The 14,689-nt window shown below is 52.5% G+C and overlaps 1 protein-coding gene across 1 annotated transcript in view; it reads right to left on the reverse strand.

Annotated features, from left to right (window-relative positions):
- Positions 1–11,860: 11,860 nt before the first annotated feature.
- Positions 11,861–14,689, reverse strand: part of NCOR2 (nuclear receptor corepressor 2) — a gene marked incomplete at its 5' end in the record, with an annotated part of 161,738 nt that continues 158,909 nt past the window's right edge. The window contains 2 exons of the mRNA XM_080629008.1: positions 11,861–13,537; positions 13,623–13,802. Coding sequence (XP_080485134.1) covers positions 13,362–13,537; positions 13,623–13,802 — 356 coding nt within the window. The 3' untranslated portion in view covers positions 11,861–13,361. The remainder of the gene's footprint in view (positions 13,538–13,622; positions 13,803–14,689) is intronic.

Genomic DNA, 14,689 nt, shown 5'->3' on the forward strand with positions numbered 1-14,689 from the left:
TAACATTTCTAAACCCTGCTCCTTGAGGATCACCCCATCACTCACAGATGGATCTGTTCTGAACACCTCCCCTATAATCATTGTATTGTATAAGCCTTGGGAGGCACCGATTATTTTTCAGATACTGTGATGGCCATCAAAATGAGCAAAGTATCCTAGTATGTGTATCGTGACCTGAAGATGGGGTTGAAAGGTGTCTGAAGGCTAGAGAAGGAAGACGAGAACGTATAAATGGTGGAAATGCATAAGGATGTGTCATATTTTTATTTTTGTAAGTCTGATTCTCTAAGTGCTTGTAAAGTACTTTACTGTTGTATATGTGGTGGTGCAGTAGTTCACAATATCCTTTTATTTTTGTATATTCCCCCCTCCACAATAATCCCTTTCTGTTCAACTCATAGAGAATAATTTAAGAAGACGAAATTTATATATCATAATAAAATGCTCAAACTGTCACGCTGATGTATCTGGAGTTTCCTTCCTCTTCACTTCCTTATCCATTTGCTTGGTGCCTAATGCCCCTTTCCCCTCCAGAGGGAATGTTTTTGGTGTGTCTCTCCCTAGCCCATGGATTTCATGGATTTCAGCCCAGCTCCCCATGGTCTGGGGGGCAGTGTCTCAGTCTGTCAGTGCTGTGATGTGTAAAACCTGCTCTGTCACATTTGCCCAGGGAAAGCTGGAAAGCAGTGGGCACAAAACTCACACTTCCCACAGAGGCAGTTTTACCTTTCAAGATTTCACCATTTCTTCACTGTACATTTCCCTTTTCTTGCCTGATCCTGCTCCACCCAGCTATGAAGCCCTGGTGTTCAATCTAGGTAATTCCTCTCCCAGCCTTTCCGTGACCTTCCAGGGCAAGAAAGCCCACATAATGCGTATTTCATATTCAGATACACACATCCTAGTACACTACCAGGACCCCTGCTAGGTCCTGGCTTTCCAAATCATGAAGGCAGATGGGTTGCATCAGGGCTAAAACCCTGCCTAGCCATGAAGTGTGTTTTTAAAGCCATTGCTGTAAAAGCCTCAGGCTCGCCATCCAGCTATTAGTAGAGCTCTCAGCTGTCTTCCAAGACCTAAGATGTCTGCAGGGAGAATCTGACACTAATCCTTATGGAAAAATCATATTGGATTTATAGGGATGAAGTCAATAGGCTTGGACGAAAGCAGCTGTTAAACTCTAAGGAATGGAAAGGAGGAGAGCCATGTTATGCAAGAGGCTTGCTTCAGGTGCACGGGAAGTGCCCATATCCTGATCCCAAGCTTTTTGACACAAATCAAGGCTGAACTGCTCCTAGGATGAAGGATGGGAGACACACTCATGCTCAAGCACCTGAAGAAACACAACAGGAGAAGGCAGGGAATGCGTAGACTGGGTGAGTTCAATGGTTGAAACCCAAATGCCAAAAGGACATGTGCATCCACTCCTGTTATTTAAATAAAACCGTAAACCAGGAATGCCGTCCAATGAAGATTCCTGAGGTGGCAACTAAATCCTCAGCAGCAAAAGCAGTATTAGATGCAGGATATGTGTTTTGGCAAGTGCGCTCAGATGAGCTAAGCCCTAAGCTAGTGGCTTTTACTGCGCTATTTGGATGTTGTAAATTTAAGCAGATGATGCTTGGTATTAGTTTTGCTGCTTGGATATTTCAGAGAGTAATTGCACATATCTCTGAGGGATTACAAGGTGCTGAAGTTATAATGGATGGACTTCAGATTTAGACTAGATGCCTTTATGAACAGAAGGAAAGGTTTCGGCTGCTTTTACAGGCAGCACGAATGCTGAGGGTAAAATGCCAAAAGCCTCACCTAAAAGAAGTTGCTGATAATGGGCAACTACAAATTAAATAACAATAAAACCCCACATGCTGGGATCCCCATTCCACTCAACAAAGCAGAGCTGCAAGGGAACAACAGATGCCTTCATCAGATTTCATTCCAGACCTATGTAGATTCAACAAGTAGCACAGATATGCCAAAGAAAGAACCTTACCTGATGCTGGAGAAGTAAAAACTTCCTCCTGCTGCCAAGCCATCAGCTTGAAGCTACCACGTGCAAGTCTGTGCTCCCTGTGCTCAGCAGATGGCAATGTCACAGCCTGGACATGCAGAAGTGTCTTTGGAAGGTTTTGGCAATGCCAAGCAGCACGGAAGCTGTATTGTCCTGTTATATTGTCATGAATCCATACCCATGCAAAGGACCCACCAGCATCATGCCTGGACTGATGCGTATCATGGCACCTGCACGAACTGCATCTCCTGTGGCACAGGATGCTGAACTGTCACTTAGGCCATCTCTTTGGGGAGCAGACACAGGATGGGATGGGAGTCTGTCACAGCAGATATACCTCGAGGTCCCTCTGTCTCCAGTTTAGATGACCCTGTAGGTCCACAACTACCTCCCAGATGACTAAACCCACCTGAGATGCTCTAGATGCAGTTCTGCAGCCTCCTCTTGTCCCATGATGCATGTTCAGTGCCTTGAGGACACCTGAGCATCAGCAGTTGAGACTTCATGGGCCTCTGGATGCTTGGTCTGGTGGTGGGTTGGTGGCTTCCATCCCAACTGCTCTCTCCAGTGCCCGCCCAGCCTATAAGTCTGTAAGTCTATATGATAAGTCTATATAGTGCTGATTTTCAGCCTGTTGCTTGGAAGAGTGATTCCCACCACAGATGCAGCCTCTGTAGTTACCCCATGGGCCAGCAGGAAGGTGGCTTGGCCATGCAGGTTTGCCGCCACGTTGGCCATCCCCAGCTCCCCTGCCTGTTTCTAAACAGGTCTGGTTCCAGAGGAGAGGAGCAAGGGCCTGCCCCAGGGCTGCTCAGCTTCTGCTGGAGCACTGCGTCCCCTTCCCCTGGCAATGAGCCCAGCGCAGCAGGAAAATCAATGCAGGAATGGCTTGTTCACAAGTAGGATAGAGGGCCCTGGAATTGCTTTTTTGGGGCGTAAGGAGGGAGTTTTATGAGCTCTATTTTCTGCTTCTAATAATGATATTGGATCTAAATAGTTCCACGCCTCAGAGTCCAAGACAGATGGGGGGTTCACATCTATGAGGATGAAAACGCTCATCCTGCCAAGCCTTTGATTCCCATCGCATCCTTCCTACCCTGCAAACAGGCGGACAGCACATTTCTAGCATAAAGATATCCTCTCCAGCTAACCACCTCCAGATTCCCTTCCCGAGCCTGCTCTGAGCCCAGTGATTAGATACTGCTATATACATAAACATACAAATCATCTCCCTGGGGCTCTTCCTGTATCACAAGCAAACCCTGAGACCAGCTCCTTGAAATACAAATGGGATCAGGGCTGCTTCCAAGCTGACTGCTGCGGTCGCTGCACCTTCGCAGAGCACCAGGCTTGCACCCTGGCCATGCAGCCTCCCATCACAAGATGCCCATCACCTCCTGCACTGGAGAGCAAACTGTTCCTAACACCTTGTGCATGGCTGCAGGTGGCAATACCAAGGGGCTGCATGGACTGGGAACCTGTGTTGACACTGGGATGTGCTGTGGGAGTGGATGGGGATGTGCACACTTGCAAAGGGAGGGTGCAAAACCAAGCCAAGTGCAAGGCAGTGGAGGAATGAGCAACACACACACACAGAGGCGTGCAAACTGCATTCTCCCTTTGATGGAGGATCGTGGAAACAGTACCTTCCCCTGGGGCTCTGTAGTGAAATAACCTGATTATTCATGAACCAGCTAGAACCATCAATCCCTCATTTATCATTTTCAACATAAATAATCAGGGGAGGAGAGGAACACGCCAGCAATTATAGATGTAGTGTTGAAATCTGCCCATTTCATTTAAATATATCCTGCTTACTGATAAGCAGCGATCCAACCGATTCCTCATTGGAATCCTCAAGCACCGGATTATACAGGACACAAGCCAGCACCCGGCTCTGTGCTTGTGAAAGTCCATTTGGCTTTTGCATGGGAGGGCAGCAAGGAAAACACAGTGGATTTTAGAAAGCACCATTTGCCTTGCTGACAAATGCCTCAGGAAATAAAAGCCTTTGTGTTCTTTGACCTCTTCCACTCACAGCACACCGAGTACAGGGGATGGTGTTAAGCACCGGCATCCCCAGTGCCTGTGGCTGGCTGGTTGATGATGAACATCATGTTAGGGACCTACCAATCTGCTGCAGCCAAGTAGATGGCCTTGGAGGTGCCGAGCTGGAGTTTTAGCTTCAGGTCCAGCTTCTGGTGAGACATTATGGGATAGCAGCATCTCAGGCCTCTAGGAGCATTCTTGGCTGGTTGAGCACAGTCGTTTCCCTGCAATACAGACTGAACCAGAGGAGATAGCACCCAAAGCCACACAGATTCCTAGCTAGTATCTAGGAGAGGAGTTGAGCATCCTTACAGCTCTGTCCTGAACCTGCATCAAAGAGAAGGTGGAGTGGAGCAGGGAATGGTGGAGCGGCACTCGCTGCTCGGGTACTTTGCTGAGCACAGCACTGCTTTGCCTTCAGTCTGCCCTTGAACTTTGCAGCTTGGGCCCTTTCTGAGCCCTCCAGGACTTGTGAATGATTTGGCAGCACCAGCCTCTGTGCGAGCCCCAGCCCCAGCTGAAGTGCACTGCTAATGAGCCACGTGTTCCGAGGGCCTCCAGGCTTGGCACCGGCACCCGGGACCCGTTGGAGCCCGGCTCCATCAGCCACAGCCCAGCAGAGCCAGCGGCAAAGGGATCAGCTCAGTGTCATCTGGAACAGCTTCACCTGTGGAGGAGCGGCTGCTCTGGGGGCAGGTCCTGCTGCCCTCCCCACACGCTCACCCCTCCAAAGGTCTCTCCTCTCAATGCACTCAGAGAGGGGGGGAAAATATCACCTATGCTTCTAAACACTGCCTAATGGTGAGAAGTAACATCTGGAGAGCAGCCTTACCCCCACAGAGTGCTCCATCTCCACATCTCGAGACAGAAACCGGTCCAAAGGGACCTGTCAGATCAGTGATGGGGATAACGCTCCCTGTGGGTGCCATCAGCCTGGGGACAGCAGGTACCCAAGAGCCCTGGAGAAGCGTGCGGCTGGCTAAAACCATACCCGCTGCGGGGAGCAAAGGGAAGAGGGCTGCTCACCAACAAGGTGACTCCTTGCCCATGCCTGTGCCTCCTGTGCTGGCCCATCTCCCCCAGGTAACAGGGTGCAGGAGAAACCCCGCTTCCTTCGAGCCCGTTTCCAAAGAGGCTCTTCCAGCCAACAGTAACACACTTTGCTTTACTTCCCAGCATGGCCCGGGGCAGAAAGCAACATCTGGACCTAATAGAAAGGTTGCCCTCCCCCACAAAGAGACCCAAGAGCAACCTCTGCTATTTGGTTTCCAACCTCTGCTGCTTGGTTTCTCCTTCACCAATGGACAGAGGAGGCAGCTCCAGCTCAGGGGTTGTTGCTAGTTTGAAGGGGAGCAGGATGGTCCAGCAGCCCACAGGGACTGGGAGCTTAAAGATGGGTCCAGAGGGGGTGAAGCTGATGGGTTTCACTGCTAAGGAGCCAGCAATGCTTGAATTGGTTGTGACTTCTCTGAAGTCGGGGTTTAAGGATTTGTTCTTCCCTTGAACAGAATGACGCCCGTTTTTGGTTCCAAAACCGTGAACGCTGGAGATGGCTCCAGGCCAAGGCCCAGCATTAACGTCCCCATGGGGAAAAGCTCTGCTTCGGTCCAACTGGAATGCAGAGCCAGACCTGGCACCCATCTCCAGGCACGCACCGACCAGGCTCCTTGCGTCTGACCTCTGGCAGCTGCTTCGCGTTCTGGAAAGGGATCAGGATGAAACAGCAGCAGAAAATACTCCTGGATCCTGGCAGGGCTGGATGGGGATCGCGCAGCCACAGACCTGCCTTTGCAAACAAACACCCGAGTCAGTGGGGTCCAAACCTCTTCAGAGCCCATGTCCTGCTGGAGCTGATTCAGGGCCTGTCACGTGTGCTGACAGCTACTCTGCACAGTCTGGGGAGCGTGTTGAATAAGGATGTGGTGTTTGAGAGCAGCCTTCTGGATGGTGTCTGTCTGCATCCTGCTCTTCATGGAACCTTCTCTTCCTGCTGTGCCAACAGAGGCAGGAGATGAGGCCCCAGCAGCCCATGGAGGTGCCCCTCTCCTACAGGCACAAGTGTTTTGTGCTAATGCTGACCTGCACATGTGGAGCAATTGGCTTGATGAGGGCTGCACAGCCAAGGGTGAGACCTCAGACCCGCCCTCCTCAGGGCTCCTGCTCCCTCCATGAGGTCCCATTAGTAATGACAGCTCTAAACACACCATCGTTACTATGGCCGGACCTGGTGCCATCGGTGTTTCCTGTCCCCTGGCACTGAGTTTTCTCCGTGCATCTCGTCATCAAAGAGATTGCAAATGACCAATAAATACGGAGAGAAGTCAGGGGGGCAGCAAAAATATCTGGACCGAGATCAGTCTTTACTGACAACCGCTGCTTTTCCTAAGTGAAAGTACCCTGCAGAGTTTAAAACAGCGTCCGACTTCAAAGCACTGCTCTCCAGATGGAGTTTACCACCGCTGCTAACACCCTGCGCCTGGCCAGGTTACAGGAGAAACACTTGGATTATTCCCAAAGAAGGGAAAGGCACCGGCCTCCTCAAACACACAGATTCGAAACGATGCGTGAGCGATGTGTGAGCGATGCTCTCTCCACGGTGTAGGTGGCAAAGCTGATCTCCAGGCTGCAGAGAAAGGAGTTGTTCCTGTTCTCCTTTTACCAGGTCAACAGGGGGAAAGCCTCGTGTGTCGATGGTTACACCGGGGCTGCTGTGTGCAGCAGATGGATGTGGTCCCTCTTTGGATGGGATCCGGATGCTCTCTCATGTCCCCTTGTTGTGGCATCACTGCTGTGCCAGCAGGAGGGAGCCTGTGAAGCCGGTGAGGCCGGGAGGGCAGAGCCCAAGCCTGATCTGCACTAAAAACCTCGAAAGCAGCACAAGGACTTTGCCTTTTAACCCAGCTTCTGCAGGTCTTGAATCCTGCACCCTGTTAGGGGATTTCCCCTCAAAATCAGCTGCGCCAACCGCAGCTCCAGGCTGCAGAACTGCGCATCCAGGGGGTTTGTTTCTGTGTTTCTGTTTCGGTTTGTTGTTTGTTTGTGAACATCCCACAAGCTCCTCTGAGCACCTGCACTTCACTGGGGCTGACACAGCTCGCTCCACACACAACTGCTCCAAGCTCCCGTTGGTGGTGAGTGATTTATGAGCCCTGCGCTGCCTGGAGCCCTGACAAGCTCTCATTTGGGTGATTACAGGAGGCCAAGAACGAGAGCGTAAATAACCCTGGCAATTAACTCAGCTCTGAGCGGTGCACGCACAGCGACACTGGTTCCCAAGGATATCAAGAGCCCAACTCTTCCCAGAGGGGTGCACAAGCCAAGGCAGAGCTCAGCCAGCCCAAACACCCCTGCCCAACGCCCTTCAGTGTCCTAGTGCTGATAAGAGCCAGGCATCCCATCAAAAGCCTTGCTGTTTTCCTTCCAAGCTCCTCGCCAGCCCCAAATGTCTCATCCCCTGCCAAGATCAGCTCTTTACCCTCTGCATCATTATCACAGAGCATGTATAATTTCACAGCCAATCACCAGAACTGACAAATGACTGGATGGATTGCAATTGTCAGGAGAGTACGAAATGCTTCCTGCTGTAAGGAGACCGGGAATGGTGACCGGCTTCCCTGGCCAAAGGCATGTCTGACCCAGGCAGATGCTGAGTTGAAGAGTCCCTGCTCTGCTGGGCTTTGTGTTCTGGTGTGGTTTATGCATTTTTATATATATGTGTGTGTATATATGTATGTGTGTGCATATATATATACACATTATATATATATATATACATATTTATATATATATACACTTCTTCTTTCCAATCTCTCCCTGCTCATCAGTGGGTACCACATCCGCATCTCTCTCCCCATCACCCACAGAGCATATGCAGATTGCAGGGAGGATGCTGAAGCAGCACAGTGCCCTGGCTCACACAAGGACAACCTCATCTCATTCTTTTTCCTCCCCATTCTTATAACTCAGCCTGGCCCAGCTAAAAATCTTCCTCTTGCTTTAATTCTTTCCCAAATAATCCTCATAATCCCAACAAAACACGAATTCCTCACCAGGAGAAGGTCGCAATGCTCCTCACAGCCTCTGTCCAGGGCAAAGGCAGCAGGGACCATCTTTTATCTTCCCTTCCCCATTCAAAACCTGCCTGCCATCCCATCAGAATACAAGTCTGGACTTCTGACTGTTTTAAAGCCATCTGCTTTTGTCCCTTTTCATCGTCATCTCTTTATGTGAGAGCTGTTCAAGTAGAGCTAAAGTTTGCCATCATTAAATCCTAAACATTGGCCTTGACTTTAGAGTTTTCCCACCTTCTGCTTCTTCAGCATCAGTGTCAATGACTGACCAGGGCTGCTGCTGTCAGCCCTCATCAGCGTTTAAACTGGTGCAAGAGGCTGAACAGCTTGGCTTCTGTTTGTACTATTTATTAACTTACTCTTAAATAAGGCAAAAGCCTTTCCAAGGAGGATTTCAGCAAAATCCCTGGTTTTGGAGATCTCTAAGAGCCAGCAGTATCTGCCCAGTGCTCCGTGATGGGAGCTGGTCACTGGAGGAGCTCATGGAGACCGGAGGCAGGTTTGGTTGATGTGGGTACGTACCTGGAGTGATGGTGCCTGGGTGATGCAGAGGATGCAGGGTGATCCTTCACCAGCACAGGAGCCTTTTGGACAAACCCCAGGCAGACAAAGCGGTCACTCAGCACTGGGAGCTTTCCTCCAGGATGCGCAGCAGCTCGGACCGCGGTCTCCACTTGAAATGCTGAGCTGAAGGCAGGGGGCACCCCGGCAGGAATCCTGCTGCTCCCGGAACATAACCCATGTAAAATCCACTCCTCCAACCAACAGCCCTTCACTGGATGACATTCCATGCAGTTACTCAATCTGCCCTCATACAGAGCCATACCCTTGGCTCTCTGGCCCCATTCATCACCTAACACACCCCACGACAGTGGTCAGAGCTCCTGAAGCATCATCCCCACGGCTGTAGATGCAGGAGGGGAACTTGGGGACCCATCAAAGTCATCACACCCCAAAGTCAAACCCCATGGGAGGGATGGCAGAGGTAAAGCAATTTACACCTGCAAATAGACACCAGGGCTGCCGTTTCATTAGGCAGTGGCTAATTGGCCTCCCCAGTAACTTCCTGCAGGGCTCGTGTGGGATCACCCATCACCAGACGATCTATTTTTAAATCATTTTCTCTTAAAATCCCACTTAAGTTAAATTTTAAGTTTCAATCACAGTTGAACAATGTTTACCTTGGCTGCTGGTCAGGGAGCAACGAAGCCAAGGTGTCCTCCAGCATCACCCCTGCTCGATGCTGGCACAGATGCAGGTATCTCTTGGTTAGGGGCATTTAGCAAAGGGATTTGTGGTCCCACAGCCATCCTCGGGTACCACCGGCTTCTGCAGTCCCTTGGGAGGGGGGCCAGGTACTTCCATCAGTCCCATTACCGGCAGAGCCATGGGATGGTCACGGTGCAGCCAGTGGGCACACACCACACAACCAAAGCTGTATCAGCCCTGGGCCAAGCGAGCCGCACGTCCTGGGGTACCCCAACACTGCTGCCACCATCCCTTTGCCCCCTGTCTCAGCCCTTTGTACCTCGGACACCCCATCAGTGCCCCATTAGCACAGGCATCCCCAACCCACCCCACAACCCCTCACCACCATCCGCCCCGCGGGAGCGCGCTGTGTTTCGCTGCCAAAAGAAGGTGGTTTTGGTTGTTTGGGTTGGTTTGTTTGCTATTCTTTATTCTGTAACCAGGAGGGCAGCGCTCGGACACTGCTGCCCGCACCGCTTGCTGGTGGGCATGGCGAGGAACACAGCAGGGAACAAAACCCCTTCGCCTGGAGCAGGGCAATCCCTCCCCTCTAGGGCAACCTGCGGCAGTATTTACACCCGGCGGTTTCTCTGAACAGCCCCGGCTATGGCACAGCTCACCTCCGAGCAGCTCTGCACAGGTTGTGGTACAAAAGAGAGATGCTTCCCCCACTCCCAGAACAGTTCAAGCGATTAAATGGTCCCATAATTTGTTTGCCTGTTACAAGCTATAAACTTTAACCTTGGGGTATTTAATAGTTTAATGTGAATTTCTCTGGTCGGAGCCTGCCATGAGGTTCTGGGATGCTTGGGGATGCTCTGAGGTGAGCGGGGGGGAGAGCACAAGGAGGGCAGGATGGAGACAGCAATTCCCCCTTTCCCAAACCTGTGCTCCCCCCAGCCCACGTGTGAGCAGGGAAATGGGGGCATCACCCCATTGCACATCCTCAGGGCTGGGTGCATCCCCACCAAGCAGCTGTGGGCCTCATCCCATTGATCTGACCCTAATCCATTCATCTGCAGGAGGATGCTCCCTGCTCCAGCACCACAACAAGGGGCTCGAAGCTGCCTGATGGCAACTGCCCTGTGTGTTCCCATGGTGCCCCCTGCTGCAGGAGGGTCTGTGGTGGGATGGGGCATGTGTGGAGAGAGCAGATGATGGAGATGGAGAAGACAAAGCGCCAAAACCAAGCTGTGTTGTGGGGCTGAGCTCCAAGCAATGGAGATTCCCAAGTGCAGGATCAAACCCCACGTGTGTCCCTACCATGGCCAGTGGCTGCTCCCCTCCTAGCCCAGTCCTGGTGTGATGGGGACACACAGCACAGAGTTGGGATGCATCAGGAATGATCCCAAAGGATCCCAGTGAGCAGCGTGTGAGGCTGATGGAGCCTGGCAGCGGCTGGGGGTCACTCCACAGCAGCCCCACAGCACTGTCCCCTCCTGCAAGCACTGATGGTGGATAACCTCTGCCCAACCACCCATCCACCAGCACGGAGCCACAAACCCCACAGGGACCAAAACAACCTCTCAAACATCTGCAAGCCCCTTTGACAGCCCCACGGCACAGCCATGGGTATCAGCTGTGCTTCAGCCCCGCCAGCTCCAACCCTCATCCTGCACACACAAAGGACATGGTGGAAACCAGGAAACAGAAACACGGCTGCAGCGTTGGCACCAAGGGTGGGACAAGCTCCTCACCCTGCATCCCATGGCTCTGGGTACCACCATGGGCAAATGCTGCCTGGCATTAACGGGGAGAACAACCCAACCCCGCTCCAGCCAGGGCGGCTCAAGGGCAGCTCTGCAGCTCCTGGCTGGAATCTGTGGCGCTTCCCGATATCCCGACGTGGGGTTGGTGTGGGATACCCAAACGCTGCCCTAGGGATACCGGTCGCTCCGCACCCACCTTCCACCATCACCTTCCTGGATGTGTGGAGACACCAACGCAGCACACAGTATCGCTACTGTGCCAAGTGGGAACTTTATTCTTTGCTGTGATTTGTTTCTTGCCTTTTCCCTATTTCTTTTCCCAAATAGGTCAAAAGGAGGCGGCTTTGAAATGGGTCAGATTTGGGATTTCCTTTTTTTTTCCCCAGCAAAATCCGCACCACACAGGAAGAGCGCTCTGCCCAGCCACCGGCTCTGGTTAGCTGGTACATGCCAGAGCCATGGAGACACCAGCAGCGAGAACCTGGGAACGGAAAAACTTCCACATCTTTTGTGCATGGCCTCGAATTATTTTTTTTTGTTTTTTTTTTTTTGTTTAAAATAAAAAAGAAAAAAGCACAACAGAAAAGACACAAAAACCGTGGCTGACCATGAAAAACCTGTACATTGTAAAAAAACCAACAACAGGGAACAACCGAAACAACAAACCCCAAACAAACAACAAACACCAGCATTCGCTTGGCTTCCAAATCAGAATCAACCTGGGAACGATGCAGGGGGAACAGGAAGATCCAGGGACCCGCGCGTCGGGTCCGTGCGGGGGCCTGCAGCACACCTGTGCCAGGCTCTGGGTTCCTCTAGTGATGAACAGGATGCAAAGCAGTTAATAATACTTGTATTTTTTTTTACCTTTTTTTGCCATATTTTTTTCCCCCCAGAGCAAGAAAAGCAGAATTGAACGAGGAAAAGAAAAAAAAAAAGAGTCTAATATTTGTTCTTTACCCATGTAACTGCAGATATGAGCCAACATCGTGGAATGAAAACAAAAGAACGCAACGCGGAGCATTCGTGGGTATCACAAAAATACAATAAAAACTTTTTTTGTCTTTTTTTCTCCTTTTTTTGGGTGTGTTTTCTTGACGTTTTTGCGGTGAAGTCCCTGCCACGCCGGCTCCTGCCCCTGCACCGGGGGGGGGCGCTCTGGAGAACCAATATCTACAGCCAGGCAAACGGCTTCTGCTGAGTCAGCAAAGGTGTGTGTGGAACGGGGGCCCTGCAACCATGGCAAGATTTCGGTTTGGTATCTTTTAAGCTAAGTCCATACATTCTCCTGACTTACAGGTAACACGGATGGGTCAGCGTTACCTCCTCTCTTCCTTTAAACCCTTCCATACAATGGACAAACGCATCAACGCCTGCACGTAAGAACAGAACCTCTTTCACAGCATGTGTAATACTGCGGCTTCCAGTCCTTCCTCGCGTAAAATATTGACAGAATTCACTGAAGGTATCAAAAATATACCCTGTAGACCAAATACAATTTACAATTGCCTTTTCTCACCGTTCAGAAAACAATGCACTTAAAGCAACCGAGCCCCTCGGTGGGCAGCGCGCGGGGACATCCCTGCCCGCTCCCATTCCAGCCCGGGATCGCTTCCACCAAAGGGACCAGGAATTTTTGTGTTTGTAAGAAATAACTCTTCATTCCCCCGCTTCCTGCTCACCCCGGCCACGTCTGGAGCTTGTTGAGAGCTTGTGACCAGGGTATGATGGACAAACAGCCCTCAGATGAGCCGGGGGGGAAGCAAACCGGGGCGTTCCATCCTGTTTCACTCCTTAAACCGTGCTCTTGTTTGAACCCGCTCAAGGTTTCGCATGTCCGTGGCACAGCCCCACGGCCGGGATGCAGGGCAGCATCCCACAGCCCCTCAGCTCCATTCCCACGGGAGCGCGGGGGTCAGCGCCCAGCAAGGCTGCCAAGATCGAAGATGGGTTCCTTCGGTTTTGTCTCGTTAAGGCTTATTTTCTTCTTTCTTTTCAGACTGAAGAGGATGCAGAAATTTCCAGATGTTGAGACAGAAAAAAAAAAACTGAAACAAAAAAAAAATAACCCCCGAATAAAAACATTCCCCAAACTGGCTGGGTTGGGAGGGGAAGGAAGAGGATAAAGGGAAAGGGAAAACCAAAACAGCTCTGCTCCTGCATCTTCGCTCGTGAGAGCCGGCGGGGCCGGGGCAGTGGGCGCTTGCCCCGCGCGTCCCCATTCACTCCCCGTGCCCTGGGTTTGGTCGCCGTCTCCCTGCCCTTGGGCTTGCTTCATTCACTGTCCGAAAGGGTTTCGTACTGGGAGCAGAGCAGGGGCTTGGGCTCCTCGTCCCAGGCGTGGTGCTGGCTGCCGGGGGCGCCCTGCGGCAGCGGGGCAGCGGGAGCTGCCGTCACCACCCCGCTGGGGAGCCGCATGGTGAGCGGGTTGTAGGGGAACGGCGTCGAACCTGTGCGGGGAGAGCAGAGCAGGGTCAGGGTCAGCCCCGCAGTGACGGCGACGCGGCCTCGGGGACAGGTCCCCCCCAGCCCTACCTGCGGACGACGGCCGATCCTCCCAGACACGGTTGGTGAGGGGCGTCCTCCGGTTGCAGTCGCCCTCCGAGTGCACCGAGGAGACGGAGGGCGGCCGCTCGCCCGAGGACAGACCTGGCGCCGGGGACTTGGCCTTGCGGCTGTTGGGTCTGGCAGCGATCTTTGGCTTCCCCCCTCCTCCTGCAAAGAGAAGCGCCCGCTCGTCACCCGGCTCACGGGGATGGGGTTTGGGGGGTCAGGGGTGCGGGTAACCCAGCGCTGCCCGTTTGAGAGGTTGCAAAAGTGGCTGGTGGCAGGAGAAGTGGGCACTGTGGTGGGCAAGGGTGATGGGGTGAGCTCTGCACAGTGGGCAGGAAGAGGTTTCTGTGCCTCCTCTGCTGCTCTCTACTTTGTGGGTTGATGCTACCATGGAGGGGATCTGGGATGTTTGGATGGGCTGTTTCTCTGTAGGGTCTGCTCCCAAGCGATCTCATGTCTTAGCCCACACATAGGGGTCATGGGACAGGAGCTCCATGTGTTGCTGTGCAGCGGGTTGGCAGGGACACCCCCCCCAAGGAGGTACAAGGGTGCTGGAGCCCCGAGCACGTTCCCTGTTTCCAGGTTTACATGGCCAGGATGGTCTCTAACCCGTTCTTGCAGTGAACTCCCTGGTGATGTTCAGCCAGCTCTTAAAAGGATGCAAGGGGAAAGGGCCCCTGCTGGGGATGTCAGCCCGGCTAAACCAGGGGGGATGGATGGGTTCTGCATCCCACCCTGCCTGCCCGGGCAGTCCCCGGGCACAGGGAAGCACGGTTGGAAGAAGCTGGTTTCATGCAGGAGCCAGAAAAGCTTTTCGGCAACAAGCTGAAGAGTGCCTGGTGTGAGCTGACCTGGAGGAAGCTGCACGTGTGCCCCGAGGACCCTGCTCCTCAGCCTCAGGGGCTCTGTGCCCTTATTGCCAAGGGTGACCCCAGCACTGGCTGCTGTGCCCTGTGCTGGGTGCTTGCAAGAGGCGATCTGCCCTCAGCAGGCATGTGGGGACAAACGCTCCCCCATCCATCCCTGGTCCCCCTCCTCTTCCTTAACTG

The sequence above is a fragment of the Psittacula echo genome (genome assembly GCF_963264785.1).
Source record: "Psittacula echo genome assembly, chromosome: 13".
Lineage (NCBI taxonomy): Eukaryota > Metazoa > Chordata > Aves > Psittaciformes > Psittacidae > Psittacula > Psittacula echo.